Here is a 15,004-nt window from a genome sequence, read left to right as displayed (position 1 = left end):
ACAACTCAGCTGTTAAATAATCTATAGATGAAGCAAACTCAAAAGGGTGGAATGGCTGGCTGATGCTTTTTGTTCCTTCTTTCCCCTAAGGAGAAAAATCTCAGCTTCTCTTTGTCTCAATGAGGAATAGAAGTCTCTCACTGTTCGTTCTATTCTTTGTTGTTAAGAAGATATATGGTGTGTTGGCTTTAATTAGCAGGGGGATTGAGTTTAAGAGCCACGATGTTATGCAGCAGCTCTATAAAACCCTGGTTAGAACACTCTTGGAATATTGTGTTCAGTTCTGGTCGCCTCATTATAGGAAGGATGTGGAAGCTTTAGAGAGGGTGCAGAGGAGATTTACCAGGATGCTGCCTGGACTGGAGGGCAGGTCTTATGAGGGAAGATTCAGGGAGTTAGGGCTTTTCTCATTGGAGCGAAGAAGGATGAGAAGTGATTTGATAGAGGTGTACAAGATGATGAGAAGCATAGATAGAGTGGATAGCCAGAGACCTTTTCCCAGGGCGGAAATGGTTATCATGAGGGGGCTTAATTTTAAGGTGATTGGAGGAAGGTGTAGGGGAGATGTCAATGGTAGTTTCTTTACACAGAGTGGTGGGTGCGTGGAATGCACTGCCAGCGGTGGTAGTAGAGTCAGATACATTAGGGACATTTAAGCGATTCTTCGATAGGCACGTGGATGATAGTGAAATGAAGGGTATACAGGTTAGTTTGATCTTAGAATAGGATAATAGGTTGGCACAACATCCTGGGCCGAAGGGCCTATACTGTGATGTACTGTTCTATGTTCTGGTAAATCTTCTCTGGAAGCCACCATTACGTTTTGATAGACTTTCTAAAGTGCAAAGCTAAAAATTGAACATAATAATCCAGGTAAGGACTAGCAGTGATTTAAAAAATGTTCAGAATAAGCTCCTTCCTTTTGTACCAAATTTCATAGAATCCCTACAGTGTGGAAATAGGTCCTTTGGCCCAACAAGTCCACACTGACCTTCAGAGCATACCACCCAGACCTATCCCCTAATCTATGTACACCCCTGAACACCATGGGCAATTTTAGCACAGCCAATTCACCTAGCCTGCATATCTGAGGACTGTGGGAGGAAACCAGGGCACCTAGATGAATTCCACACAGACATAGGGAGAACATGCAAACTTCACACAGACAGTTGCCCAAGGGTGGAATTGAACCCAGGTCCCTGGTACTGTGAGGCAGCAGTGTTAACCACGAAGCCACTGTGCCATTTATTCAGCTGAAGTATCTGAATGTGTTTCTTTTTAAACAACCATTTATTCTTTCTCCTCTTATCTTAAACTAATGCCCTCTAGTCCTCGATTCCCCAATCCTGGGAAAAAGACTGAGTGCATTCACCCTATCCAAGCTTCTCATGATCTTATACACTTCTATAAGATCCCTCTCAGTCTCTTACGCTCAAAAGAAAAAAGTCCTAGCTTGTCCAACCTTTCCCTATAAGTCTGTCCCTTGAGTCCTGGCAACATCCTTGTAAATTACTTCTGCACTCTTTCCAGTTTAATAACATCCTTCCTATAGCAAGGTGACCAAAACTGAACACAATACTCCAAGTGCAGCCTTATCATCATCCTGTCCAACTGCAAAGTAACTTCCCAACTTCTATACTCAATACCCTGACTGATGAAGGCCAGTGCGCCAAAAGCCTTCTTCACTGCCCTGTCTACTGTGACTCCACTTTCAGAGAACTGTGCACTTGAACTCCAAGGTCACTGTGTTCCACTACATCCTTAAGGCCCTATCATTCACCGTGAAACTCATACCTTGATTTGACTTTTTAAAATGCAACACCTCATATTTATCTACATTAAACTCCGTTTGCCATTTCTCAGCCCACTTCCTCAGCTGATCGAGATCCTGCTGCAATTTTTGATAACCTTCCTCACTGTCCACGATACCGTCTATTTTAGTGTCATCCACAAACTTACTAATCATGCCTTGTACATTCTCATTCAAATCATTGATATATATAACAAACAGCAATGGGCCCAGCACTGACCCCTGAGGCACACCACTAGTCTCAGGCCTCCAGTCCAACAAACATCCTTCTACTACTACTCTCTGCTTCCTACCATCAAGCCATTGTGTATCCAATTTGCCAGCTCTCCCTCGATTCCATGCAATCTAACCTTCCAAAGCAGCCTACCATGTGAAACCTTATCAAAAGCCTTACTGAAATCCATATAGACTACTTTTACTGCCCTGCCCTCATCAACCTTCCTGGTTGTTTCATCAAAGAACTCTAACAAATTTGTGAAGCATGATCTCCCACGCACAAAGCCATGCTGACTACTCCTAATCAAGCCGTGTCTTTCCAAGTGCATATATATCTTACCCCTTAGAATCTTCTCAAGTAACTTACCTACCACAGATGTTACACTTTCTTTGCAGCTCTTCTTGAATAAGGGTACAACATTTGCTACCATCCAGTCTTCCAAGACCTCACCTGTGGCTAACGTTGGTGCAAATATATAAGCCAGGGCCCCCTCAATGTCTTTTCTAGCCTCTTACAGGGTTCTTGGATCTATCTGGTCAGGACTAGGAGATTTATCCACCTTCATACATTCTGATACGTCCAACACTACCTCTACTGTGATATGTACTGTCCCCAAGATATCACCACTAACCTGCCCAACTTCCAAAGTCTTCATGTCTATCTGCACAGTAAACACAGAGGGGAAGTATTCATTGAGGACCTCACCCATTTCCTGCAGTTCCTCACATACATATCCACTTTGGTCCTTGAGGAGTCCTATTCTCTCTCTAGTTATTCTTTTTCCTTTAATATACTGAAAGAATCTCTTTGGATTCACCCTAATCTTCTCAGCCAAAGCTGTCTCGTGCCCCCGTTTTGCCTTCCTGATTCTCCTGTATCACCTATATACCTCCAGGAATTTCCTTCATCCCAGCTGCCTGTTCCTGAGCCTTTATGTTCTTTGGCAAAACTTCAACATCTTTTGTCATCCAGGTTTCCCTGCTCCTGCTAACCTTGCCCTTCACCCTTACAAGAACATATAGATCTTGATTTCTAAATATCACATTTTTAAAGGCCTCCCAGTTGCCGGAGGTCCCTTTGCCTGCAAACAAACTACACCAATCAACCCCTGCAAGCTCCTGTCTAATTCCATCAAAATTTGCCTTGCCCCAATTTACAGCTTGAACCTGTGGACCAGTTTTGTCCCTCTCCATAAGTATTTTAAAATCAATAGAACAATGGTCACTGGTCCCACAGTGCTCCCCCACTGACACCTCAGTCACCCGTCCTGCCTTATTTCCTAGGAGTAGGTCGAGTTTTGCCCCTTCCCGAGTAGGACCCTCTTGAGGAAACTTTCCTGAACACACTTAACAAATTCCACCCCACCTAAACCCTTAACACTATGGCAGTCCTAGTCTATGTTAGGAAAATTAACATCCGCTACTATGGTAACCCTATTGCTCCTGAACGTCTCCCCATTCTCCCTGCATATTTGTTCCTCTAATTCCCCCTGACTATTTGTACAACTCCAATAACGTCACCATCCCCTTCTTATTTCTTAGCACCACCCATGATGCCTCACTGGATGATCCCTCAGTTACTTCATCTCTCGCTACTGCTATGATACTCCCCTTAATCAAAAATGCAACTCCCCCTCCCCTCTTTCCTCCACCTCTGTGCCGCCTAATGCACCTGTACCCTGGCATATTAAGCTGCCAGTCCTGTCTCTGCTTTAGCCATGTTTCTGTAATAGGTATAATATCTTAGTCCCATGTACCTATCCACACCCTGAGATGATCGGCCTTACCTGTATTCCACACATAATCAGCCTTGTTCACCTTTTATTCTCTCCCTCATCACTCTTTTGTCCTTAATGTATTTATAGAATCTCTTTGGATTCTCCTTAACCCTGTTTGCTAAAGCCAACTCATGTCTGTTTATTGCCCTCCTGATTTTCCTCTTAAGTATACTCCTACTGCCCTTGTACTCCTCTAGGGATTCACTCGATCCCAGCTGTCCGTACTGACATATGCCTCCTTCTTTTTCTTGACGAGAGCCTCAATTTCTCTACTCATACAACACTCCCTGTACCTACTAGCCTTGCCCTTCATACTAACAGGAACATACTGTCTCTGAACTTCCGTTGTCTCATTTTTGAAGGACACCCTCTTTCCAAACATCCCTTTACCTGCAAATAGCCTCTCTCAATCAACTTTTGAAAGTTTCTGCCTAATGCTGTCAAAATTGGCTTTACTACAATTTAGAACTTGAACTTTTAGATTAAGTCTATCCTTTTCCATAACTATTTTGAAATTAATAGAATTATGATCACTGGCTCCAAAGTGCTCTCCCACTGACATCTCAATCACTTGCCCTGCCTTATTTCCCAAGAGTAGGTCAAGTTTCTCTCCTTCTCTCGTAGGTGAATCCACATATTGAATACGAAATAATTATATAAGTGTTTGAGATTTAACATCAGTTGTTCTTACACTGAAGAACAGTTTCATTTCCTGATTGTAGTTGAAGTTGGTTGAACATTTTTCTGAGCAAAATTGTACACATTAGAGAAATCAAAAAACAAAACTACACTCTTCGCCCCATATGTTCTATTATGTTTAATGTGGAGCATATTTCTTACGTTGAAGCAAAGTGTTAATTGATTCAAAACCGAAAGAACTGCGGATGCTGTAAATCAGGAATGAAAACAGAAGTTTGCTGGAAAAGCTCAGCAGGTCTGGCAGCATCTGTGGAGAAAAGATCACAGTCAACGTTTCAGGTCTGGTGACCCTTCCTCAGTTCTGACCCAATCAGGCAGTGCTATGCGGATGGTGAGATGGTCTTTGGTCCTCCATTTCTGAAAGGTCAGGGGCACGTAAGTCAGGTAGGCTTCCCAGATAAGAGTGTGAAGTATCCTTTTGTTCCGGAAACAGCTCAGTGTTTCCTATTGTCCTAGTAAATAGGCTTAGTCAATTTGTGTTGTGCTGTCTGTAGCTGTAGCCTGCCTGTCTGGGTCTGCAGCTTGTTAATTTCAATATCTTTGCACCGATACTTTGGCCAATGCTTAGCTTGAATTCCCAGCATGCCTGGTGTATTCTGATTCTGCCATTTTAAGTGACTAAACTCCCTCCTCTTGATACTGAATGAGAAACGTGATGGATCACATGATCATAGACCAATTTCTGTGTGGTGACTATATGATCATTCAAGCTCGAGCAAAGCACAACATACACTCAAACACTTAAACTCTTACAGCATGTTAGGAAATGACACCTAACTGAGATCAAGCAACACCATCAGGCTTTACATAAATAGAACATCAAAATTCAAATTTAACAACTAGTGAAGCAAGCATGGTAAACTAGGAATAAATAAGACATCAGAAATTCAGTGATGATCAAACAAACATTACAAAATAAGGGTCAAATACATATATATTAGAAATGATTAAACAAGTTCATACCCATGAACAAATAATCCATAGGATTAAGAAATGTTAGTCCTCTTGTCTTTATGTTAGAGAATACTAGAGAAAGAAAAATACTCGATCTATATGATTTAACCAAGTTGGGAATTACATACATTCTTAACAAACTGAGTGCCGCTGCTGGGTCTTGGGATTTCGCTCACTAGTAAAACTGAGAATCACAACTGGGTCTGGGGATTTCACTATTATTGCCGGTTCACTCATGCATTCATTCAATTTCACGGAAGCGGTATTTGATGGTAGTGACATGTCAAGACTGCAGTTCTATGAATGGAATGCGGTAGTAGTAAACATAGTGTGCTGGTGCATGGGTGGTAAAGTTATGAATGAATCAGAACGTGGTATTAGTAGTAAATATAGAACATGTGTGAATAGGCATTTAGTAAAGGTTATAAATGAAAATGAACACAGTAGTCGTAGTAAATATGGAGCGCTTGTGAATGGGTCGGTAAAAAGTACTTTTATGATACAAAGGTAAAGAAGCCCATAATACAATATCTCACAAAACCATAGAATAAGATGCTTTAAAACGATTAGTAGATATGTAGTGTATAGCAATTTGATGCAATTAAAATGCATGGCTAATTGAATTATAAATTTGATGTAATTAATTTACAGACTTGATGTAATCAACTGCATAGTAACAGTTAGCTTGTAGACTTAGGTAATTTCAATGTAAGAACACATAAAAATAGTGTTGCAATAGGGTGCCTTTTTAATAGGCTTGTAGAGACCATGAATTGAGTCAGGTCTCTATGCTCAGTCTTTGTGACTGTTCTCTTTTCCACCAGGCAAGTTTGACAGTTAGACTTGTGTGTTGCTTCCAGTGATGATGATGATTCCAATGAAGTAGATCCTGATTATGTTTCCAATGAAGTAGATCCTGATTATGTTTTGTTGGTCACGGTTGTCCTGGGGTAAGATGAAGGTCGTTTCTGTTGTTATCCTTGTTTAAAAGCTGAATAGTTCATAACATGTGTAATGCACATACTCTAACCCTCCCCCCATTTTTTTTTGAATGAATACCCATATTTAATTTGGGTGTAAACAAGCAATTGTGGTTAATCCCATTAGAATTTACAAGAATGTGAGTTGGCCTCACAGGACCTGTAGAGAAGTGTGAATTGTATACGAGTGCCAACCATCAGAAACTGTTGCCCTTCATCTGGGATAGCCACTAGGAATCGTTTCAACCTCTAGGTTAATGACTCAATACATTCATTGAGTAGGCACCCAACAGAGACTCATCAGTTCGTTCTGAATCCTGTCTCTGTGAGCCCGATAATAGTGTTCTCCAGGTTCCCATGTTCGTGTGCCGTCATTCCCCCTAGTGGTGACACTGTTAATGCTGACGGGTACTAATAGCGAGTAATATGAAGCATTTTGCATGCGGGGCTTGCTTCATTATTGTGGCTGGGCTGGTGACTACTGTTGGTGCAGTGAGTGGGGTGACTTTATTGAATTCCCGGTAGTCAATAGTTAAACACCATGAACCATCTGGCTTCCTGACAGGCCAAATTGGAGCATTATTAATGGAGGCTCCAGGTTGCACTGTTGCCTTGTTATAAAAGACTGACAATCACCTTGGCTACCTCACCCTCTGCCTGTCTGGGGAAACTGTATTGTCTTTGTGGTTTTGGGTCTGGCTCCTCGATTATCACCTCCCCTGGTATATGCCCACAGTCAGGTTTATGCTGGGCGAATATCCTTTCGTGTTTCATAATCACGGATCCTTGGTCATTGTTAGAGGATTGAACCAAAACTCTCCTATTGTACTGATCCGATTAACATAATTTCCTGTTGAAATGATGGGTGGCGCCTTGTTAATCGGGAGTATCTTCTATATGTAGGAATTTACTGGATCAACGGCAAGGTTACACCTAATCATGAAATTGACTCTGAGGATGTGTTCTGCATCTTGGGGAAAGTTAACTAAGATAGCAGGGTGGTGGCATGTAATTGTTGCCTAGTTTAAATTCTATAAGTTCAGTAATGTACCCCTTCTGTGCATGGCCAGTAAATCCACCTAAAACAATAGTCCCTTGTGGTCTGCCAGGGTAGATCATTAGATTTTGCGGTGTTTAGGGTTGTGCGCGAACCTTCGGTATCCCAAATAAATTGTACAGGGCAGCCTCCTACCTCGCCATTGACTAATGGCCTACCTACGCTATCCCACATCGTGTCACAGACCCATATTGGGGAGGCAGGGGCCTGGCATTGTCATGTGGATGCCTTGTAATTTGGGGGTGGGGATTAGCTAGTGTCCCTGGCACGGACCGGAGCCTGCCGAATTGGACCCTCTGGCCGGAATTGGTGCCTCTTTCTGTTGCTGTTTGTTCCCATCACGCTCAGTGGTCCCTGTGTTTGCAAGTGCGGTTGTGCAGGGGCTCTACATTCTTGCGCATAGTGTCCTGGACAGCTGCAGTGGTAGCACCACGCTGGCTACATGTGTTCCTTCGCTGTACCCCTCTATCTCTCCCTGTGGCTGTGTGAGGTGGAGCTGGGTTCCTTTGATAAGGACTACCTTCTCTTCCTTCGTTCCACACTGGACCCTGTTTGGGCCTCAGATAGAAAGCATTTTCCCTCCTTTCTCTGCTTTATTTCTGTTTAGTTTGCGGACTTCTTTTTCCCACGCTTGGGACATTTTCCTCAGAACCCATGCCTCATTGTGAGTTGGCTCTGCGGGATCGAAGTTCTCACATGCCTTCCTATTCTCTTTGGTGGCGTGTGAAACTAAAGTCCTAGCCCACTTAGCTGAGTCAGCCTCGGATAACTGACCTCTGTCTAAATCTCCATAGACTCCTGTAAAATGTACCCACAAATGACCAGCAAAGGCAATCAGGTGTTCTCCCTTCTTTTGCCTACACTTGTTAAGTCCGTCTATGGGGTCTCCTCTATTGTACCCAATTGCTGTTAGGATTGCCTCTTTCATATCGGATAGGGTGCCTTCACGTGCATTTAGAGGGGCTGGTATTGCAGACTGCATTGACTGGCTCAAAGACATTACAATGAGTTTTACCTTCTCTCTTTCTCATCTAGCCCATTGCAAAACCTTTTGTTGTCTGACCCTATCGAAGAATGCATATGGATCTGCCGATGGCTCAAAATCTGTACTCTTTTTGGCAATTTCTGCTAATTGTGCTACTGTAAATGGGGTAGTGTACATTACTGCTGGGGCGTCGGCAGCATCCCCAACCCAACTTTCAGTGGTAATCAGGTTCATTACAGCATGGGATGTCTGCAGGGGCACTGAAGGGGCTGATTCCTCTGGGAAGGGTGGTGGCGGACCCAATCCTCTGTGCACATGGCGTACTGTTGTGCGTCTTCCCTGAGCTCATCCCAGTCTATCTCCTGTTCTTCTTCCCTTGCAACATCCCCATATGCACATATTATTCTGTTGCGGATTGAGGGTTGGGATTTTAATTTCTCAGTCTCCTACAGGCACTTAGTGTGGACTGCGCCTGCCTGCTTCTTTTCCTTATTCAATTGGTACATTACCCTTACTGCTGCTTGTAGATCTGCACATTTACTTTTTAACTGACTTACTTCGCTCTCAGCAGCCTCTTTAGCTGATACTGCGCGCTGGACGTCTTGGTACACTTTCTCACATTGAGTTTGGAATTGCCCCATGTGTAATAGGTTGGCCTGATTTCTTTGGTCCTGCTCTGCGCTTTTCCATTGTAACTGCTATTTCTTTCTTCACGTCCTCTAATTCTTTACAAACCTTTTTCAATTCCCGCTCAGTTCCTACCAATTGTCCCAGACAGCATATTATTGCTCTAGGTTTTTCAAGTTTGGAAGCCGGCTTCCCTTGAATTTTCCTCAAATTCTCCCAATGTTTTTGTCCTAGGGATCCTGGTACCATTTCATCATTACAGCAAAGTTCTGCCCATATGGGCCACTTTATCTTACTAATGTATTGTCTTAGCTTCTTTTCCCATACTGAACAATCTTCTACTCTGGCACCTTTTTCTGCCATTTCTGATTAAACTAAGGGATATAGGGGGTGGATCAGACTGAGGGTACAGCTTTCGCTATGTTCTGGTCGTTTCGCTATGATCCCACTGGGTCTCTACCGACTTTTGGTGTTTTACCTTACCTATCCCACTAAGGATCCCACACACAAACACAAACACAAACACACACACACACACAACGATATGTCGTTTTCTTGATTAGTAGTTAAACACCTGTAGGCTTTATTCTTAAAGAACAGTCTAATGTAGACCTTTCTACTCCCTTCAATTTACTTGAGTTCCTGATTTAGTCCTCTTAAATTGGGCTCAGACAAAATTTCAGGGAATATCAGGTTCTGTGGGATTTGATCTCAGAGTGACAAAGTCACTTCTCATTGAGTCCCATCTGGGGTGCCAATTTGTTGCGCTTGCCACATAATGCGTTTAGCCCATATATTCCGCAAAGCATTGTGAGATGACTCTTAATAGTTATATGAAATGATCTTTATTAATTATAACACAATTAATACTATACTAACGGTTATGGTACGAACTAACAATTAATAAGATAAATCTAACAATCAATGTTGTAAATCTAAGACAGTATCTTGTACTTTAACTTAACTTGGAATGATCAGACATCACCACTTTAGACCTTGTCCTTGGTCACATGGTGATGGTCGTCTGGTCTTCCTCTCCCAGTGGTCCCGGGGCGCCTCTTCTTACGTTACTTGCTCTTGAGTTACCGCTCCCAAGGGTGCTGTTGCAGTGATTCTTATCCTTGTAAGCTTCCACACCCCTTTGGAAGGATCTTTGATTCCCACTAATGGATCAATCCGGAATCAACTACCCTGATTGAACAGACCCAATCAGGCAGTACCATGCAGATGATGGGGTAGTCTTTGGTCCTACATTTCTGAAAGTGTCAGGAGCACACACGTCAGGTAGGCTTCCCAGATAAGAGTGTGAGGTGTCCCTTTGTTCCAGAAACAGCTCAATGTTTTTCTGAAGAAGGGTCTCGACCCAAACCATCAACTTTCCTACTCCTCCGATGCTGCCTGACCTGCTATGTTCCTCCAACTCCACACTGTCTTGTCTCTGACTCCAGTATCTGCAGCTATTGCTACTTCCAATGTTTCCTATTGTCCTGGTAAATAGACTTAGTCAATCGTGTATTGTGCTGTCTGCAGCAGCAGCCTGCCTGGCTGGGTCTGCAGCTTGTTTATTTCAGTATTTTTGCACAGATAGTTTGGCCAATGCTTGGCTTGATTTCCCAGCATGACTGGTGTATTATCCGATTCTGCCATTTTGAGTGGCCTGTCCGACTACAGAACAAAGCCTCCATATTAAATTTGCAAACTAGCCCAATATCACTTTTACATGCACAAAAGCAATCAGATCATATCCAACTACTAAATGTATTGCTATGCAAAACATCTTTTGACAAATTCCTTTTCAGGGTATTTTGTTTACCACTTTGTATGAGGTAGCCCACTCAAGTCAGCCTCATTGCATTACGCCACTGGAATTCAATCATGGGTAAACATCAGCCTGTTTCAGTCCATAATGCAAAGAGATTGAACTACTTGTAGTGGTTCACTGAAATCCACCAATATGGCACTTACCAGCTCTTTAATTTTTGCCATTCTTCAACATTCAATGGATAAATTTGCTTAACCATTCAGGGAGCCCTTTTCCTGGAACTGTTTGACACAGAGGTTAGGTGTGAATTTGTGTGTGAACTCTGCAGCAAGGACATCCTTTATATCATTGTACTGAAAGTCATTGTGGGCTTTCAGTCTAATGAAGATCTTGAGTGGCAGTACAAGGCTACAAGTGGTCAAAAGAGCTTCCCAGGCCCAAAATTTGCAGTAGAAACTTCCTTTATCATCTGTTTATTATTATCCTCAAAAAAACTCTAGCAAATTTGTCAAAAATGATTTCTCTTTTACAAAACCATGTTGACTCTGTTTGATTATGTTGTGTTTCTGAATATTCTGCTTTTTCTTCTTTAACAGTAGACTATAGCATTTTCCCAATGACAGATGCTTGCCTATAGATTCTTGCTTTCTGTCTCCCTTCTTGAACAGGGCATCATATTAGACATTTATCCAACCTGCCAGAACACACTATGATTTCACTGAGTTCAGAATATTTTGTCTAATGTTTTCGCTATCTTCACAGTTACTTCCTGCAAAACCCTTGGATGCAGGCTCTCAGGCAACTTGTTTGTCTCCGGTCTTATTAGTTTGTCAATTACTTTGTCCCTCAACATAGACTGTTACACAACCTTTCCTCCCTTTAGCACCTTGCGTATCTGTTATTTTTGGATTTTTATAGTGTCCTGGGTGACTGATGAAAAAGATTAGTTTAACTTAGCTGCAGTTCTCTGTTCCCCATTAAAAATTCCCCGGTTGCATACTTCAAGGATTCCACACGTACTTTGGCTGCTCTTTCTTTTTATATACCCACTGAAGATTTTTTATTTACAATTTTCTGCCAATTTACTTTCATGATCAATTTTTTCCCTCCTTATTCACTTTTAATCATCCACTGCCAGTTTCTTAAGAAAAATCACAATCCTCTGGCCTACCACTAGCTTTATCCACTTTGTAGGCCTCAGTTTTTGATTGGATACTCTCCTTGACTTTCTTTGTTATCATCTAGTCCTTTTTGATTGGAAAATATTTTTGCAGATCATGCTGAAATAATTCCTTAAATGTCTGCAACTGCTCACCCACTGACCTTTCCCTTAGTTTATGTTCATAGCACGCTTTAAACACTTCTTTTCTTCATAGCCCTGTAATTGCACATATTTGAGTCGACAAGTTGGTCTACCTCAAACTGAGTTTGAAATTCTACCATGTTGTGATCGATCCTTAACTATACTTTTTTATGTTCATTCATGAGATGTGAGGATTGCTGGCTAGGCATTTAGCTGTTCATAATCTCTCACAGAATGTTTTTCGAGCCTTATCTACATCATTGGAACGCAAGCATATGTTGCTGAAGAAACTCAGCAGGCCTGTCAGCATTTGTGGAGAGAAAGCAGAGTTAATATTTCAAGTCCAGTGATCATTCTGGATTCAAAACATTAACTCTGTTTCTTTCTGCACAGTTTCTGCCAGACCTGCTGAGTTTCTCCAGCATTCTATGTGTCTTTCCAAAATGTCTGTGGAAGGTTTATTTCAATTTTTATTGCTTTGGGTTCCAGCACCAAATGTCCTTTTAACTAAGAATGTGGTGGCACTCTGTGAGATCCTTTAATGTCATGTAAAATTATAGTTCAGCATGTAACAAATGCTGAACATTGCTGATAGCATCTTTTTTGAAAAATCTGTAACGGCAGTGTCATAGAGTCATAGAGCTGCACAGCTTTAAAAAACACCTTCGGTCCAACTCGTCCATACTGACCAGATATCCTTAAATAAATATAGCCCAATTTGCCAGCATTTGGCCCATATCCCTCTAAACCCTTCCCATTTATATACCCATCCAGATGCCTTTTAAATGTTGTAATTGTACCAGTGTCCACCACGTCCTCTGATAGCTAATTCCAAACACACACCACGCTCTGCATGAAAAATGTTGCCCCTTAGGTCCCTTTTAAATCTTTCCTGTCTCACCTTATATGTATACCCTTGAGTTTTGGACTCCCACACCCCAGGAAAAAGACATTGGCTATTCACCCTATCTATGCCCCTCATGAATTTATAAACCTGTATAAGGTCACCCCTCAGCTTCCTATGCTCCAGTGGATGATAACATTTTAACCTACCTTCTGAAATAAGATTCCTTTCACATTTTGCATCCTTCACTGACCAATGGACCAGACAGGTCACTTCCAGCAAGGCTTCTACCAGTGTTTGGCTGGGATATGTTTCCAAGAGATTCATCAAAGCAACTTGGGATTGCTGTTGTAGTTGCTATCATTTTTCTAAAATTATCACCTGTGCAACATGAGAATTTCATTGAAACCACAAAATTAGTAGATCTTGAATATCTTTGCAGTCCTGCTTCTTTATTGTTTCAGTGGATGAATGACCTAGAAAGGGACCAGAAGTACCATTCTTGGCCATCAAGTTATCAAGAGTTATTGCGACCAACCTTCCCAGGTGTGATACGGCAAATTAGGCACAACATTTTCAATTTGGTAAGTCTTGTGAAATAAAGATACTCAGTTAATTCTATGGATTTTTTTTGTCATTTTATACTTTATTTTCTAATTATTATCTGATAATGTTTCAACAACCTTGATAGTATGGATAGTGAAACCATATCAATTATGTGTCTTTTTAAATCAAGCAGTGAAACCTTTGAGATCGTAAAATAAACATCATTGCAGAGAAAACTTGAGGTGCGTTTGACTCTGTGTATCCCTGCATGTGTGTCTCTGTGTGTGTGTGTGTGTGTGTGTGTGTGTGTGTGTGTGTGTGTGTGTGTGTGTGTGTGAGTGTGTGTGTGTGTAGGACAGCATTTCTATTATTGCATCCTTTTCAATTGCAGAACAATCCATATTGAAGAAATAGTATTGAATTCAACGTATCTCAGAACTCCTTAATCCACTTCAACACTTCTCTTCAACATTCTAAATGAATGTATCTCCTGTTTAACTGACACTTTTGTTACATCTCTGTAACATACTGGTTGCAGATTTTATATTTCTTTTTTATTCCAAACATGTCCTTATAGAATCTGTCTATTTGCAGCTTCTAACAGAACTTTAGCTATTGTTTGGTTCCCAAAGCAAGTAAATCTTGAATTAATTCTCAGACAGCCTTGGATAGGGGCAGTGTGCTTTGTAGAAAGATTTCTCATGTCAATTCTTATAAAATCTGACAACCTTCATTACAGTTATGACCTTACAATACTGTGGGCATATCATGTAGTTCAATAGAAATTAGTTCAATACAACCTTCGAGGGCAGTTAAGGTTTGGCAACAAATATTGGTTTGGCCATGACACCCACACCCCATGAAAGAATAAAAACAAAAGAAAAGCTGGCCTGGTGAATGATGCCCACAACCTTTGAAAGTATAAAAGGTAGAGGTTATATAATCCGTTATTTCATTTTGGCTTTGAAAGTATATTGCCATTCACCATTTCCTTTACACACACTTTGCTCCAGGTTACTATTACTAGCAGAGAGATTTTAGCCATGGAATGATAAAATCCAATTGCACAGCAGACCATTTGATTTGTCAGCACTTTAAAAGAACTTTGCAACTTAGTTCCACATGCCAGCTTTCACTCCATCATCCTACAAGTAAGTTCTCTGCAAGCAAATGTCCAATTACCGTTTTATGGTTCCTACAGAAGCTGTTTCCACAATCCTTTGAGGTAGTGTATTCCAGATCATCATAACCCTTTCATGTGACTTCAGTTCTTTTCCTAAATTCTGTAAAACATCTGGTCGCAAACCTATTTCTCCCTAGTTGCCCTGTCAAAATCTGTTGTAATTTTGATAACTCCTTTAATCTTATCTACCCTAAGGATAAGAATCCAAGCTTCTTCAGTCTTCCTAATCCCTCATAACGTCCTGGTTTAACTTTCGCGAT

At 41.4% G+C, this 15,004-nt stretch overlaps 1 protein-coding gene across 1 annotated transcript in view; it reads left to right on the top strand.

The window, feature by feature from the left end:
- The window catches only part of uggt2 (UDP-glucose glycoprotein glucosyltransferase 2), a 298,559-nt gene that overhangs the window by 128,235 nt on the left and 155,320 nt on the right, over window positions 1-15,004 (top strand). Inside the window, exon 14 of the mRNA XM_048597609.1 lies at window positions 13,480-13,599. Within this exon, the coding sequence (XP_048453566.1) occupies window positions 13,480-13,599 (120 nt within the window). The remainder of the gene's footprint in view (window positions 1-13,479; window positions 13,600-15,004) is intronic.

The sequence above is a fragment of the Rhincodon typus genome, chromosome 6, assembly GCF_021869965.1.
Source record: "Rhincodon typus isolate 14 chromosome 6, sRhiTyp1.1, whole genome shotgun sequence".
Classification (NCBI taxonomy): Eukaryota; Metazoa; Chordata; class Chondrichthyes; order Orectolobiformes; family Rhincodontidae; genus Rhincodon; species Rhincodon typus.
Note: the sequence above shows the minus strand (reverse complement) of the source record. Positions and strands in the feature narration are given on the sequence as shown.